The sequence below is a fragment of the Balaenoptera acutorostrata genome, chromosome 1, assembly GCF_949987535.1.
Source record: "Balaenoptera acutorostrata chromosome 1, mBalAcu1.1, whole genome shotgun sequence".
In the NCBI taxonomy this organism is placed as follows: Eukaryota; Metazoa; Chordata; class Mammalia; order Artiodactyla; family Balaenopteridae; genus Balaenoptera; species Balaenoptera acutorostrata.
Genome location: NC_080064.1, coordinates 167,501,955 through 167,516,227, shown reverse-complemented (window position 1 = coordinate 167,516,227; position 14,273 = coordinate 167,501,955). Strand labels below are relative to the sequence as shown.

Below are 14,273 nucleotides of genomic sequence, written 5' to 3'. Positions count from 1 at the left end.
GTCAGGTTCCTGTGAGCCTCTGGTGACAATGTTTTCATCAACCAATCAGTACAGTACATCAGCCAAACAGTACCTTGTTTGATGTGTGTTTCTATTTAAAGACACCTTATTTAACATATATTGTCAATTCACTGATGTCAAACTCATGGCCAACAGCACTGTGACTCACGCTGGAATGAAGCGTGTCTAACACACACGTTTTTTTTTGTAAGGCACATTACAGCCTTTTTGTTGGGGCACAATAGATGGCATCTCAGCCCTACTCTTGGAGGCCATTTTAGATAGCAAAATCACCTGTAAAAACCACAAAAATGAGAAAAATGTGGCACAGGTAGACATTGAAAAAAACCACTTGTTTACAGGATGAGAGCTGAAACAAGAAGGCAGATGTCTCCTTGTTCAACTCCAGCTGGGAACATGTGCGTAGGGCAACACAAATTTTTCTTTGCTCTGCAAGTGTCTGCAAATGACTACAAAAGTATTTGTGAATATTAATTTTGGGCTACAAATAAATTTTAGCGACTAGGCAAATTTGCAGATATGGAATACGTGAATAATGATTGTACTCTCAATATCCGTCAGACTTTAAATCTTTCTTTTCATTTTATTAGAATTCTACAATAGCAATATTTATGGTCTAAGTTTTTTATCACTAAATGTCTGTACCAAACTTAGCAGTGTTTCTAAATTGATCAGTCACCTATTTACTATTGACAGGTAATATTTATAGCCCAGCCTGCAGTTTATAGTTATTCATTTCTTACCAGATGTTTTTTCCTCCTTTAGGAAACGATGCCCCCACCAACACATACTGCATTTTCTGGTCACCATCTGCCATTTGTTGGTTTTACATATACCAGTAGCTGGTAAGTTTGAAAGGTCAACATGATTTGGATGATTTAAATTATTTGGATAATTTAAATCAAATTAAAAATGAATTGAAGTTTTAAAAAGTATAATGCATAAGAGAGCCTTGTAAAAATTTTTTAAGAAAAAGGGTGAAGCTACTGCTGGAAAAAGACATTACAAAGTGAATAGAACATATAAGACTTAACTCATTTTGGAGGACAAATAGAGAGCGCAGAATCTAACTCTTAGCAATGGGGCAGGAATTAGAAGAGTTCCATGCTATTGAATAAATATTTTCTAGGTGTCAAGCATCAGAACTTTCAACCCATTGATCTTAACATTCTTTTCACTGACCCTCATTCCACTCATATCTTCTCTTTCCTCCTTACCTTTCCTTAAATATCATTGAGAATGACTATAGTCACTCCTTGGGTGCCCCCTCAATTCCTTGACTCTCTGTCATTCTGTAACACTGGTTTTGCTAGTTAACATTCATTATTACAGTTCCGTTTTCTGCCTATACCTGTGCAGTTCAAAGTGTCTAGAGAAAAATATCTGTCCATTCTTACTGGTCTCACTTTGAGTTCATGATTACCAACCTCAGGTGCCACTTACTGCTGCCTGGCAAATATACTGTGTTACCCTAGTGTATTCACTCTTCCACTCTCCTAGGTAACTATTTCATACTTTATACTTTTCCAATAAAACCCCTGTCATACTTAGTCTCACCTGATGATCTCGCTTCCTCTTTCACAGAGAGGTTGAAGCGATCAGCAGACAACTTCCCCAAGTTCCCATCACCACATTTACCACCTTCATACCGCTGGACCCATATAGTCTTCTTTTTATGGATGACGGTGTGATCTCCCTAGCTAAGCCGCATCCCTTCTGTCCCCTCTTACCTACTGTAGTGCATTGCTGTTACATCATAAATTTTTCCCTTTCTGTGTCATTTGCATAACAGATCATTTCCATCGGCTCACAAACATGCAGTTTTTTCTCCCATCTTAAAGCAAAATATAAAAACTGTTAATCTAACTTTCTTTACCTGCTACCAACCATTTTTCTGCTCTTCATTGTAGGAGAGTTACTTCAAATTCTTGTCTGTACTTTGTCCATTTTTCTCATACTCTTCTTTCTTGGCACCACTCCAGTCAGGTTTGTGCTCCCATCACTTCATGCAAATTGCTTTTATCCATGTCACCACTGACCTCCATGTTGCTAAATTTAGCAATCATTTCTCGGTCCTAGTCTGACTTATTTGCCTAGTCTCATCTCATTTGTCCCGGCTTCTTCCCATTAAAACACTTTCTCCTTTTAGCTTCCAGAGCACTTGCCTCGTTTCTTCTTACCTTTTTGGCCACCCCTTCTCATTCTCCACATTCCTCCTTATCTCCCTGTGTCCTATTGCTTCATCTTTGGATCTTTTTTTGTTTATACTCTGGTGCTCTGGTATTATTTGCTGATGACTCCTAAATGTGTATTTTCAGCTGAGGCCTCTCTCCTCACTTCTACTTAAAATCTCTCTTAATCACCTATTTCAGATGTTCGTAACATCATTTCTTATATTTCTCTGAACCTATCTGAGTGATCCTGCTAAAAGATAAGTCAAGAGTATGTCACTCCCCTGTTCAGGACCAGTTCTCACTGCCCCCAGCTCCAGTGGCTTCATATCTTAACTCCAAAGTTCTTATAGGGCCCTACAAGACTGGCTCACTTTATCTTTCTGATTCTGTTTCCTACTACTCTTCCCCTTGCTCACTTCACGGCCACACAGGTCTCCTTTCTGGCCCGTGAACATGCCAGACATACTCTTGTCTCAGGGCTTTTGCACTTCTTTTTTAAATTTATTTTATTGAAGTATAGTTGATAGGGCTTTCGTACTTGTATTTCATCTGCCAGGAATGCTCTTTCCTCTCATATTTCCTTGGCAGGTCCCCTTATTCCTTCTGGACTTATTCAGAGTTACTTTCTGAGTGATGACTTTCCTGACCACTTTGTCTACATTTTTTATTTACTCCGCTTTAATACTTCATTTCCCCCTTTCCTGCTTTATGTTTTCTCCTTAGCATATAACACTGTCTAATGTATTGAATATTTTACTTGTTTGTTTATTTTTGTCTCTGCCACTGGAATATAAAACTTGCTCTATGGGCAAGTGTTGTGCATTTTGCTCACTGCTGAATGTCCAGCACTTCAAATGTTTTTAATGAAATTGTATTGAATTAAAGAAAGCATTTCACTTAAAAGTTTTTTTAATTGACGTATATAGTTTATGGACAATATAATATAAGTTACAGGTGTACAATATAGTGATTCACAATTTTTAAAGGTTATACTCCATTTATCGTTATTATAAGATATTGGCTATATTCTTTGTGTTGAACAGTATATCCTTGTAGCTTATGAAGGCGTTTTACTTTTGAATTCCAAAGAGGACCCTGGTTGGTGCTTTTGACTACTGTTTCACTTAGGTGGTCACATTGTTTAAAGCTACCAATAACCCTTCAGCAAACTTCATTTTATAATTTGTGGTTATTAAAATAAATTCAAGACAATTTGGGCTATTTAAGTTTTCATTTTCAAAAATGCTTCTAAAAGGTTGTTTATGGTGATTTTGCAAAAAAATATGTTTTGTAATCACTCCAGATGGCTAGCTATAACTAGATGTTCAAATGATGTTTTAAATGAACAATTTCAAAAGGTTACCTTTTTCTCTTCAAACTTATTGTTTCAGTGTAAACCCACGTTTTTTCCCCTTTTTTTCAGTGCTCTGTCTGATCGGAGCTGTTTAAGAGTTACAGCTGGTCCCGCTCCACTGGATCTCGATGTTAATGTTCAGAGGACTCTAGATAACAACTTAGCAACCGAAGCTTATGAAAGAAGGATTAAACGCCTTGAACAGGAAAAACTTGAACTTAGTAGAAAGCTTCAAGGTAAATATATTTTAAAGATAATATTTTCCCTTTTTGTATTGGACTCACAGTGTAGGTACTATTTATTATAAGTGGTTGTTTTATCTTGAAAAGAAATTTTTTATTAAATGGAAAAAAGCAAGTTGTAGAAATTTATACAGAAAACAGTATAATGCCATTTATGTAAACTCATACAATTAACAGTAAACAGCAAAATAGCATTTGTTTCCCACAGGTATATATGTATGTATATAAAAATGTGGGAATAAATACCTCTGGGAGAGGAAAATAGAACTACTAAGAAAAATGGAACCCTTCTTATCCTACTGCACTTTATATGATTCCCTGCCATATTTTCTCAATTCTCACCTGTATTATTGCAATAGCTTCCTAACTGATTTCCCTGCCTTACCTCGTCCCACCCCCCACCCCTTCCCACTTTCCTGTTTTATTTTCTCCAAAAAATGTTATATACAATGTATTTTACTTATATACAATGGTTGCAATCATGTTTATACATTATATACAACATATACATTCCTTTAGTGAATGAAGGAATGTGTCTATAATCACAAAACTTGTAACTCTTTTTTTTTAATTAATTAGTTAATTAATTATTTTGGCTGCGTTGGTTCTTCGTTGCTGCACACAGGCTTTCTCTAGTTGCGGCAAGGGGGGGCTACTCTTCGTTGCGGTGTGTGGGCTTCTCATTGCAGTGGCTTCTCTTGTTGCGGAGCACGGGCTCTAGGTGTGTGGGCTTCAGTAGCTGTGGCACGTGGGCTCAGTAGTGGTGGCTTGTGGGCTCTAGGGTGCAGGCTCAGTAGTTGTGGCTCACAGGCTTAGTTGTTCCGTGGCATGTGAGATCATCCCAGACCAGGGCTCTAACCCGTGTCCCCTGCATTGGCAGGTGGATTCTTAACCACTGGCCACCAGGGAAGCCCTGTATAATCCTTTCAATGTGTTCTTTAATTTGGTTTGCTAATATTTTGCTGAAAATTTTTACATCTATATTCATCAGGGATATTGGTTAATGCTGACCCTTGAACAACACAGGGGTTAGAGGCACAAGCCCCGTGCAGTCAAAAATCTGCATATAACTTTACAGTCATTCCTCTGAAACCATGGTTTTGCATCTGCTGACTCAACCACTGGGGATCATGTAGTATTGTAATACACATTTACTGAAAAAAATTCGTGTATAAATGGACCTGTGCAGTTCAAAAACATGTTGTTCAAGGGTCAACTGCAGTTTTCTTGTGGTCTCCTTATCTGGTTTTGGTATCAAGGTAATGGTGGCCTCATAGAATGAGTTTAGAAGTGTTCCCTTCTCCTCAATATTTTGGAAAAGTTCGAGGAGGATTGGTGTTAATTATTCTTTAAATGATTGGTAGAATTAACCAGTGAAGCCATCTGGTCCTGGGGTTTTCTTTGTTGGGAGGTTTCTGATTATTGACTCAATCTCTTTACTCATTATTGGTCTGTTCAGATTTTCTAATTCCTCCTGATTCAATCTTGATAGGTTGTGTTCCTAGAAATGTGTTAGTTTCTTCTAGGTTATGTAATTTCTTGGCATACAGTTGTCCATAGTAGTTTCTTATGAGCATCTATATTTCTACAGCATCACTTGTAATGTCTCCCCTTTCATTTCTAATTTTATTTATTTGAGTCTTCTCTCTTTGTTTCTTAGTCTGGATATTTTGTCACTTTTGTTTGTCTTTTCAATAAAACAGCTTAGTTTTGTTGATCCTTTCTGTAGTTTTTCTTGTCTCTATTTCATTCATTTCTGCCCTGAACTTTGTTATTTCCTTCCTTCTGCTAACTTTGGGCTTAATTTGTTCTTCTTTTTTTAGTTCCTTGAAGTGTAAGGTTAGGTTATTTGAGATATTTCTAATTTCTTAATATATGCATTTATTGCTGTAAACTTTCCTCTCAGAACTGCTTTTGCTGCATCCCGCAAATTTTTTTTTTTAATTAATTAATTTATTTATTTATTATTTATTTTTGGCTGTGTTGGGTCTTCGTTTCTGTGCGAGGGCTTTCTCCAGTTGTGGCGAGTGGGGGCCACTCTTCATCACGGTGCGCGGGCCTCTCACTGTCGCGGCCTCTCCTGTTGCGGAGCACAGGCTCCAGACGCGCAGGCTCAGTAGTTGTGGCACACGGGCTTAGTTGCTCCGCGGCATGTGGGATCTTCCCAGACCAGGGCTCGAACCCGCGTCCCCCACACTGGCAGGCGGACTCTCAACCACTGCACCACCAGAGAAGCCCCATCCCGCAAATTTGATATGTCGTATTTCCGTCTTAATTTGAGATAACTTTTTCTCTTTTGATTTCTTCTTTCACCCATTGGTTGTTCAGAAGTATGTTGTTTAACTTCCACATATTTGTAGATCTTCTCACGTTCCTCTCTTTACCGATTTCTACTTTCATACCATTGTGGCCAGAAAAGGTAGTTGGTATGATTTCAATATTATGTTTGTAAAGATATGTTTTGTGTCCTGTCATATGATCTGTCCTGGGGAATGTTCTGTGTGCACTTGAGCAGAATGTGTATTCTGCTGCTGCTGGAAGGAATGTTCTGTATATGTCTGCTAAATCTGTTTGTTCTAAAGATGGTTCAATTCCAATACTTCCTTATTGATTTTCTGGCTGTACAGTTTATCCATTGCTGTTAGTGACATATTGATGTCCCCTACTATTATTCTGTTGTTGTCTATTTCTCTCTTAGGGTTTCCTAGTATTTGCTTAATATATTTCGGTGCTCGGGTGTTTGGAGCATATATATTAACAATTGTTATATCTTCTTGATTTATTGACCCCTTTATCATTATATATAATGACCTTCTTTGTCTCTTGTTACTGTTTTTGGCTTGAGTATATTTTGTCTGATATAAGTATAGCCACGCCCACTTTGTTTTGTTTCTGCTTGGAATATCATCTTCCATCCCTTCACTTTGAGCTTACCTGTCTTTAGAGCTGAAATGAGTCTCCTGTAGGCAGCATATAGTTGGAACTTGATTTGTTTTTTTCATCCACTCTGTGCCTTTTGATTGGTGAATTCAATCCATTTACATTTAGGGTGGTTATTTGTATGTAAGGACTTACTATTGCCATTGGTCTTTTGCCTTCTGGTTATTTTGTATCTCCATTGGTTTTTTTTTTTTTTTTCCTTCTTTTTGTTGTCTACCTTTGTAAGTTGATGATTTTCCATGGTGATTTGCTCATTGTCCCCTTGTTTATGTCTCATGTCTCTCCTTTAGATTTTTGCTTTGTCTTTGCCATGAGGTTTACATAAAATATCTAATTGATAAAATAGTCCTTTTTCTGCCTATAGCAACTTATCTTCATTCACCTATAAAGGTTTCATCCTTTTACATCTCCTTTTAGATTTTTGATGTCACAGATGATCAGTTTTTATGCTGTGAATTTGCTACCAAATTGCAGTACAGTCATTTTTAATGCTCTTTTTCTTTAACATTTATGCTATAATTGTTTAACACACTATTGTAAAATACAGTTACAATTTTCTAACTCTGACTGTCTATTTATCACCTTAATCAGAGTTTTGTGTACTTTCAACTTTTTGTTTCAGCTTGAAGAGCTCCTTTCAGCATTTCTTGTAAGACAGGTCTAGTGGTGGTGAACTCCCTCAGCTTTTATTTATCTGGAAAAGCCTTTATTTCTCCTTCATATCTGAAGAATAACTTTGCCAGATAGAGTATTCTTGGCTGGCAACTTTTATCTTTCAATACTTTGAGTATGTTATTCCACTCTCTCCTGGCCTATAGAGTTTCTGCTGAGAAATCTGCTTATCGCCTAATGGGGATTCCTTTGTAGGATACTTTCTTTTCTTCCCTGGTTGCCTTTAAAATTCTTTCTTTAGCATTGACTTTTTTTTTTAATTGGAGTATAGTTGCTTTACAATGTTGTGTTAGTTTCCGCTGTACTTGTGACAGTTTCATTATAATGTGTGCTGGAAAAGGTTTTTTTTGCATTGAGATAGCAAGGTGTTCTATTAGCTTCAAAGATTTGTATGTCCGTTTTTTTCCCCAGGTTTGGGAAGTTCTCAGCTATTATTTCATTAAATAAACTCTCTGTCCCTTTCTCCCTCTCTTCTCCTTCTGGTATACCCATTATTCTTATTTTGGCTTTTTAAATGGAGTCTGATAGCTCTTGTAGGGTTTCTTCACTTAAAAAAAAAAAAAAAGAAAACTTAGTTCTCTCTCCTCTTTCACCTGAATCATTTCTAAATTCTTTTCCTCCATATGGCTTGTTCTTTCTTCCATCTGATCTGTTCTATTTCCATTGCTTTCTAATGCACTATTCATATCACTTATTGAATTCTTCAGCTTCAGAATTTTTTTGTTCTTTTTTTATAATTTCAATCTCTTTGGTAAAGTGCTCTTTCTGTTCATTAATTTTATTCCTGAGTTCATTGAGTTGCCTTTCTGAGTTTTCTTGTAGCTTGTTGAATTTCTTCATAACAACCATCTTGAATTCTTTATCAATCTTTATCAGATTGCAGTATTCTGTGTCTTTGAGTTGGTTGCCTAGAGAATTGTCATTTTTTTGGGATACTGTGTTACCATGATTTTTCATAGTCTTTCATGAACTGTGCCTCTGCCATCACATTTGAAGTAGCAAACACCTTTCTTATTTAGGTAAGGCTTTACTTTGACTCTAAGTTCAGCAGCTTGGCAATCAGAAGCCTTTCTTTTGTTTTCCAGAAGGTGGCGCTATAGCGCAAATTTTGGGTTTCTCTTACCAGGGATGACCCTCCACTAAAGTTTGGAGTGTGTGCATGGTAAAAGCGGTTGACACAGTCTAGGAGGTGTATGCTTAGTACCTGGGGCTTTTTAGTGGAGGAGTCCAGAAATCTGTGGACAGACAGCAGGAAATGCATTCCTTCATTTCTCTTTGTCTGCCTTCTTTCCTTCCTACCCTTGCCCCACCCACCCTCAGAAATCCAGGTATTGCTGAAAAGCAACAGGGTCCCTCCAGCTGCAGCCCTCACAGCCTTCACAGCCCAGCACTTTCACTCATCGCTTTCACTTTCTACCTCCTCTGCTAGAGAGGTCACTGTTGCCGGTACCTTGGATCTGCAGCCTCCTCTGAGGTCCAGTCTACCCACTTTTGGATACACATATGGATGTATCTCTGGTGTCCTGGTGTGCTGTGCAGAAGCAATTTTGTTCAGTTATGGATGTCCAATTAGTTGTAAATCGAAGGAAGAGGAAAAAGGAATGACCCATAGGGGCATGATACTGATGTCACTCAGTTTTGATTTTTAAATGGTGATACGCATACGGTAAAGTGTGCAAGTACTCTACTTTAAATTGTAAGCCCCGTAAATGTTTATATTAGTGTACTTTTATGTAACCTGCACCCCAATCAGTATATAGAACATTTCTAGCATAGGGTAAGGTTCCATCATGCTCCTTCCCAGTTTGTAGCTTACAACTCTGAAGTAAACACTATCCTAAATTTTTTCAGCATTAATTAATTTTACCTTTGAACTTCATATAAATGGTTTCATACAGTATGTTCTCATTTGTATCTTTTTTTAATAACATGGTTTTCCACGTGTAAATATCAATAGTTCCTTTTTTTTAATTTTATTTTTTTTAAATTTATTATTTATTTATTATTTTTATTTTTGGCTGTGTTGGGTCTTCGTTTCTGTGTGAGGGCTTTCTCCAGTTGCAGCAAGTGGGAGCCACTCTTCATCGCAGCGCGCGGGCCTCTCACTATCGCAGCCTCTCTTGTTGCGGAGCACAGGCTCCAGATGCTCAGGCTCAGTAGTTGTGGCTCACGGGCCCAGTTGCTCCACGGCATGTGGGATCCTCCCAGACCAGGGCTCTAACCCGTGTCCCCTGCATTGGCAGGCAGATTCTCAACCACTGTGCCACCAGGGAAGGCCCCTAGTTCCTTTTTTTTTAAACTGCTGTTTAGTGTTACATTGTATACAAATACTAAAAAAATTTATCCAATGTCTGAATTTGTTCTGACTTTTATTTAAAAAGATACAACAGATTGGGTGGCTTATAAACAACAGAAATTTATTTCTCCCAGTTCTGGAGGCTGGAAGTCCAAGATCAAAGTGCCAACATGGTCAAGTGAGGATTCATAGCCAGTGCCTTCTTGCTGTGTCCTCACCTGGTGGAAAGGGCTAGGGATCCCTGCGGGTTTTCTTTTATAAGGCATTAATCCCATTCATGAGGGCTCCGCCCTTATAACTGTAACTTAAACACCTCCCAAGAGCTCGCCTCCTAATAACATCATCTTTGGGGTCAGAATTTCAACATATGAATTTGGTGGGGGACACAGGTATTCAGACCGTATCATCTAAGCTGTTGTTGTCGAACATTTATTTCCAGATAATAGACTATTGTAAACATAGCTTCTGTGAATATTGTTATATATTTCTCTTGATGGTCATATCTACTTATTTCTCTTGGATATCTACCTAGGAGTAGGATTTATGGGTCATGGGGTAGCGTATTTTCAGCTTTAGAAAATATTGCCAAAGAGTTTTCAAAAGTGATTGCATCAATAGTTTCACTAATAATGTATGAGTTTCACTTGCTATATATTCCCATCAGAACTTGATATTGTCAGCTTTTTAAATTTTAGCCATTCTGGTATTTGTATAGTGGAGTTTTGCTATGATTTTAAATTTATATTTCTCTAATAAGTAATATTTACTGTTCATTTGGATATTCAGTCTTGTGTAGATTCTTGCCCTTTTTTCTCATTAGGTCTTCACATGTCTTTTAAATAATTTTTATTTTTCCACTTCACAAACAATATAAGACCCTTATAACAGCCCTTTAGGTTGTTGTTGTTTTATAGTTTACCTCTATGTGTGTTGTAAACCTTTCAATACACTTATTTTATTCTTGCTTTAAATATTTATTACTCATTAATTTTTAAAATATCTTTTTATTTACCCACATATTTACTCTTTTTGTGTTCTTTATTTCTTTCTAGTGATCCATGTATCCATCCAGAATCATTTTTCTTTAGTCTGCAAAACTTCCTTTAGTGTTTCTTATGATTGTGTGTATTATAACTAAATCTCTCCGTTTTTGTTTGCCTGAGATGTCTTTATTTTGCCTTCAATTTTTTTTTTTTTAAATTATTTATTTATTTATTTATTTATTTATGGCTGTGTTGGGTCTTCGTTTCTGTGCGAGGGCTTTCTCTAGTTGTGGCAAGCGGGGGCCACTCTTCATCGCGGTGCGCGGGCCTCTCACTATCGCGGCCTCTCTTGTTGCGGAGCACAGGCTCCAGACGCGCAGGCTCAGTAGTTGTGGCTCACGGGCCCAGTTGCTCCGCGGCATGTGGGATCTTCCCAGACCAGGGCTCGAACCCGTGTCCCCTGCATTAGCAGGCAGATTCTCAACCACTGCGCCACCAGGGAAGCCCCTTGCCTTCATTTTTGAAGAATATTTGCTGGGTTAGAATTCTAGCTTGGCAGTTTTTTCTTTCAATGCCCTATAGATATTATTTCATTGTTTTCTGACTTCCATCATATTTGAGAAGCCAGCCAGCTATTAATCTTGGTCTCTTGAATGTATCTTTTCTTCCTCCCCTCTGGTTGCTTTTAAGTATTTCTCCTTAACTTCACTTTCAAACAGTTTGGCTACGATCTACCTGGGTGTAGTTTTCTTTGTATTAATGTAAAATCCTGTTGGGGATTTACTGAGCTTCTGAAATCTTGATTGATATCTTTCATCAATTTTGGAAAGTTCTAAGCATAATCTTTGTAGATATTTCTTTTGCCCCATTCACTATCTCTTCTTCTGGGACTCCAATTACATATGTCTTAGACTGTGTCCCACATTCATTTTATGTTCAGTCCTGCTTCTTCCATTCTTAGGTTTTTTTGTGCTTAATTTGGATATTCTCTACTCACTTGCCTTCAGGTTCATTTGTCTTGTCGTCTGCTGCATCTGTTATGATGTTAAGCCCATTCAATGAGTCTTAATTTCAAATATTGTCTCTTTTAGTTCAGGAATAATCATTTGATTCATTCTTGTAGTTTTCAGTTCTGCATTGAAATTTCCCACTGTTTTGTCTTTTTTCCCCTACGTTTTCTTTAACATATTGATAATATTTATTTTAAAGTCTTGTCGGCTAATTATAACACCTGAACCATCTGCGTGTGTCTCTATTTCTGTTTTTTCTTCTGATTATTGATCACACCTTCCTGCTTTTCTAAATGTCTCAATTTTTGTTGTATGACAAATATCATAAATAAAAATAACATAGAGGATGATGTTATTATGTTATTTTCACTTCAGAGAGGGTTTTCCCTTTTTTTTTTGTCCAGTCAGGAATTGAACTAGGACAAGGCTGGGTTGCAGTTTTAATTAGATTCAGCCAACTTCTGGTTTCAAGTGTCATGAAGGAAAACTAGCTGGAACCTGGTTTGGACTTACTCTATTAACTGTGAGAGATTTATTCTGACCTTCAGACTCTTACCCCATGCCACTTTCAAATTTGGCAAATGTTTAGATGGGCCATGTGTTTGAAATAGGCTCTTTTCCTCAAGCAAGACTTTGTCTCTGAAATACTCCAATACTGTAGGAGATTTTGGTCTGACTTTTAGAAGCTCCTTAACTTCCCATGCAGTCTCCAGATACAGCAAATATACCATGAGGAAAATACCACCGCATATTTAGGGATCCTGAAGTTTCCCAATTGTTGCACCAGCCCACCCATTCTCCAGAATTTGTCATTTTTTTTCCAGCATACTATCCCTCAATTCATGTGCTCACAGAATTGGATAAGATTCTGAGGTAAGAGGCAGCTGTCATGGTCTTTTCATCTCACAATGGCTCATCCCTCTCTGGTTTATTTTACTTAGTTCTCTTTGCTTTCCCAGATACATGGATGTTTGTAAAAATAAGTTTTTTTCAAATTATATAGTGTATTTTTACTTTTTGCAACAGGGGTGATAGAGCAATGACCTGTTACTTCTTACTTCCTCCTATTCTGAATGAGAAGTTCCTATGTCCCATGTTTTTTTGATGTTTTAAATTCTTTAATCTGTTCTTAGAGAGTGTCATTACATACAGTTGGTGTCATTTGCCCAAAACAAACCCAGAAAATATTAGATGGTTGCCTTTTGGTACTAGCACCTGTTTCATTTCATGCAATGGCACAGGTTAACATTTAAGCTGATTCGTCTATTTGTTTGCTACTTGTTGAGCGCCAGTTAGGCAGGAATTGTTCTGCACATGACTGGGGATATAATAATGAACAGAAAAAGAAAAAAATACCTGCCCTCTCAATGCTCACATTCCACTTTGAGGAAACAGATGATAAATCAAATACAAAGCAGGGTCATCAGCTGAGAATAAGGAAGGTAGAGAATGTATTCGTTTTGGGGGATTGTTTTTGGTTTTTTTTCCTATTAGATTTTTGACAAGAAAAAGAGAAGATGTGAAATGGTAAGTTTAGAGAAGAGAGAAGAGTGAATGGACTAGGGAAATATTTTAGGATTGCCAGTGTTGATTGAAAAAAAAATGCACAATGTGTGAGTTGTGAGTCAAGTTTTACTTGGGGTAAAATGAGGACTATAGCCCGGGAGACAGCATTTCAGATAGCTCTGAGAATCTGCTCTGAAGAGGTAGGGGGGAAGGTATTATATATGATTGTGGTGAAGTGGGGTACGTGCAGTGAAGCACACACTTTGGCAGAGGCTTGCTGCTAGTCACAAGGAGCAGATGTGATGGTTAATGATTTTCGTGCTTTTCTAGATGTGAGAAGATGCAAGAATTGGGCTCATAAAATTTTGTCCTGAAAATATCTGTCCTGAAAATTATCTGAAGACCTGCTCTGCCAGTTTTCCCCAGAGCACAGAGTGCCTCATTCTTGATCTCCACCCTGATCTCCTTTCAGGGGGTGTTGAAGGTCAGCGGCTGCTAGAGGCAGATGGCAAGTGCCAGTTTTTAGTTGGCATCAGGCATCGCCAAACTATTTAGACATGAATTTTGAATGGTTGGGCTTTCTTCTGTCACTTTCAGCTATTAAGGTGAAAGCACAGAGTAGAAGGAGAGTAGGACTTAGGTAAGACTGGGGCCTTCTAGGCTAAGTATAGTGGAGGAGAGAAGAGCAAAGAAATCCAAGATGTGTATGCAAAGCAGTAGTAGTGATGGACCAAGGAATCTAACCTGGATAAATAAGGAGGAAAAGAGAAAAGGAAATAGTGTTAGGAACAGTGGATTGGCACTCTTGGTGGGAATGAAAAATTACTGAAGTGGTCCCTGGAGTAAGTTAAACTGTAAATATAAGAAATAGAGAGTATTTACTTGAAATAAAGATGTTGGAGGCTACATAGTTATTAATAATGACAGCATGTACAGTAGCATTTCTCAGTAGGTGAACTGCAAGCATTTGGGACAGGGTAATTCTTTGATGTGAGAGACTGTTTCACATTCTGTAAGATACTGAGCTTACTTGGTCCCCAGACAGTAAAAGTCCATAGCAATCTCCTAGGAGCCC

At 37.8% G+C, this 14,273-nt stretch overlaps 1 protein-coding gene across 14 annotated transcripts in view; it reads left to right on the top strand.

Annotated features, from left to right (window-relative positions):
• CDC42BPA (CDC42 binding protein kinase alpha) overlaps positions 1–14,273 on the top strand; it is a 322,438-nt gene that overhangs the window by 169,884 nt on the left and 138,281 nt on the right. For all 14 annotated transcript variants that reach the window (XM_007167184.2, XM_007167178.2, XM_007167177.2 and 11 more), the window contains exons 9-10: positions 787–866; positions 3,619–3,785. In XM_007167184.2, coding sequence (XP_007167246.2) covers positions 787–866; positions 3,619–3,785 — 247 coding nt within the window. The remainder of the gene's footprint in view (positions 1–786; positions 867–3,618; positions 3,786–14,273) is intronic.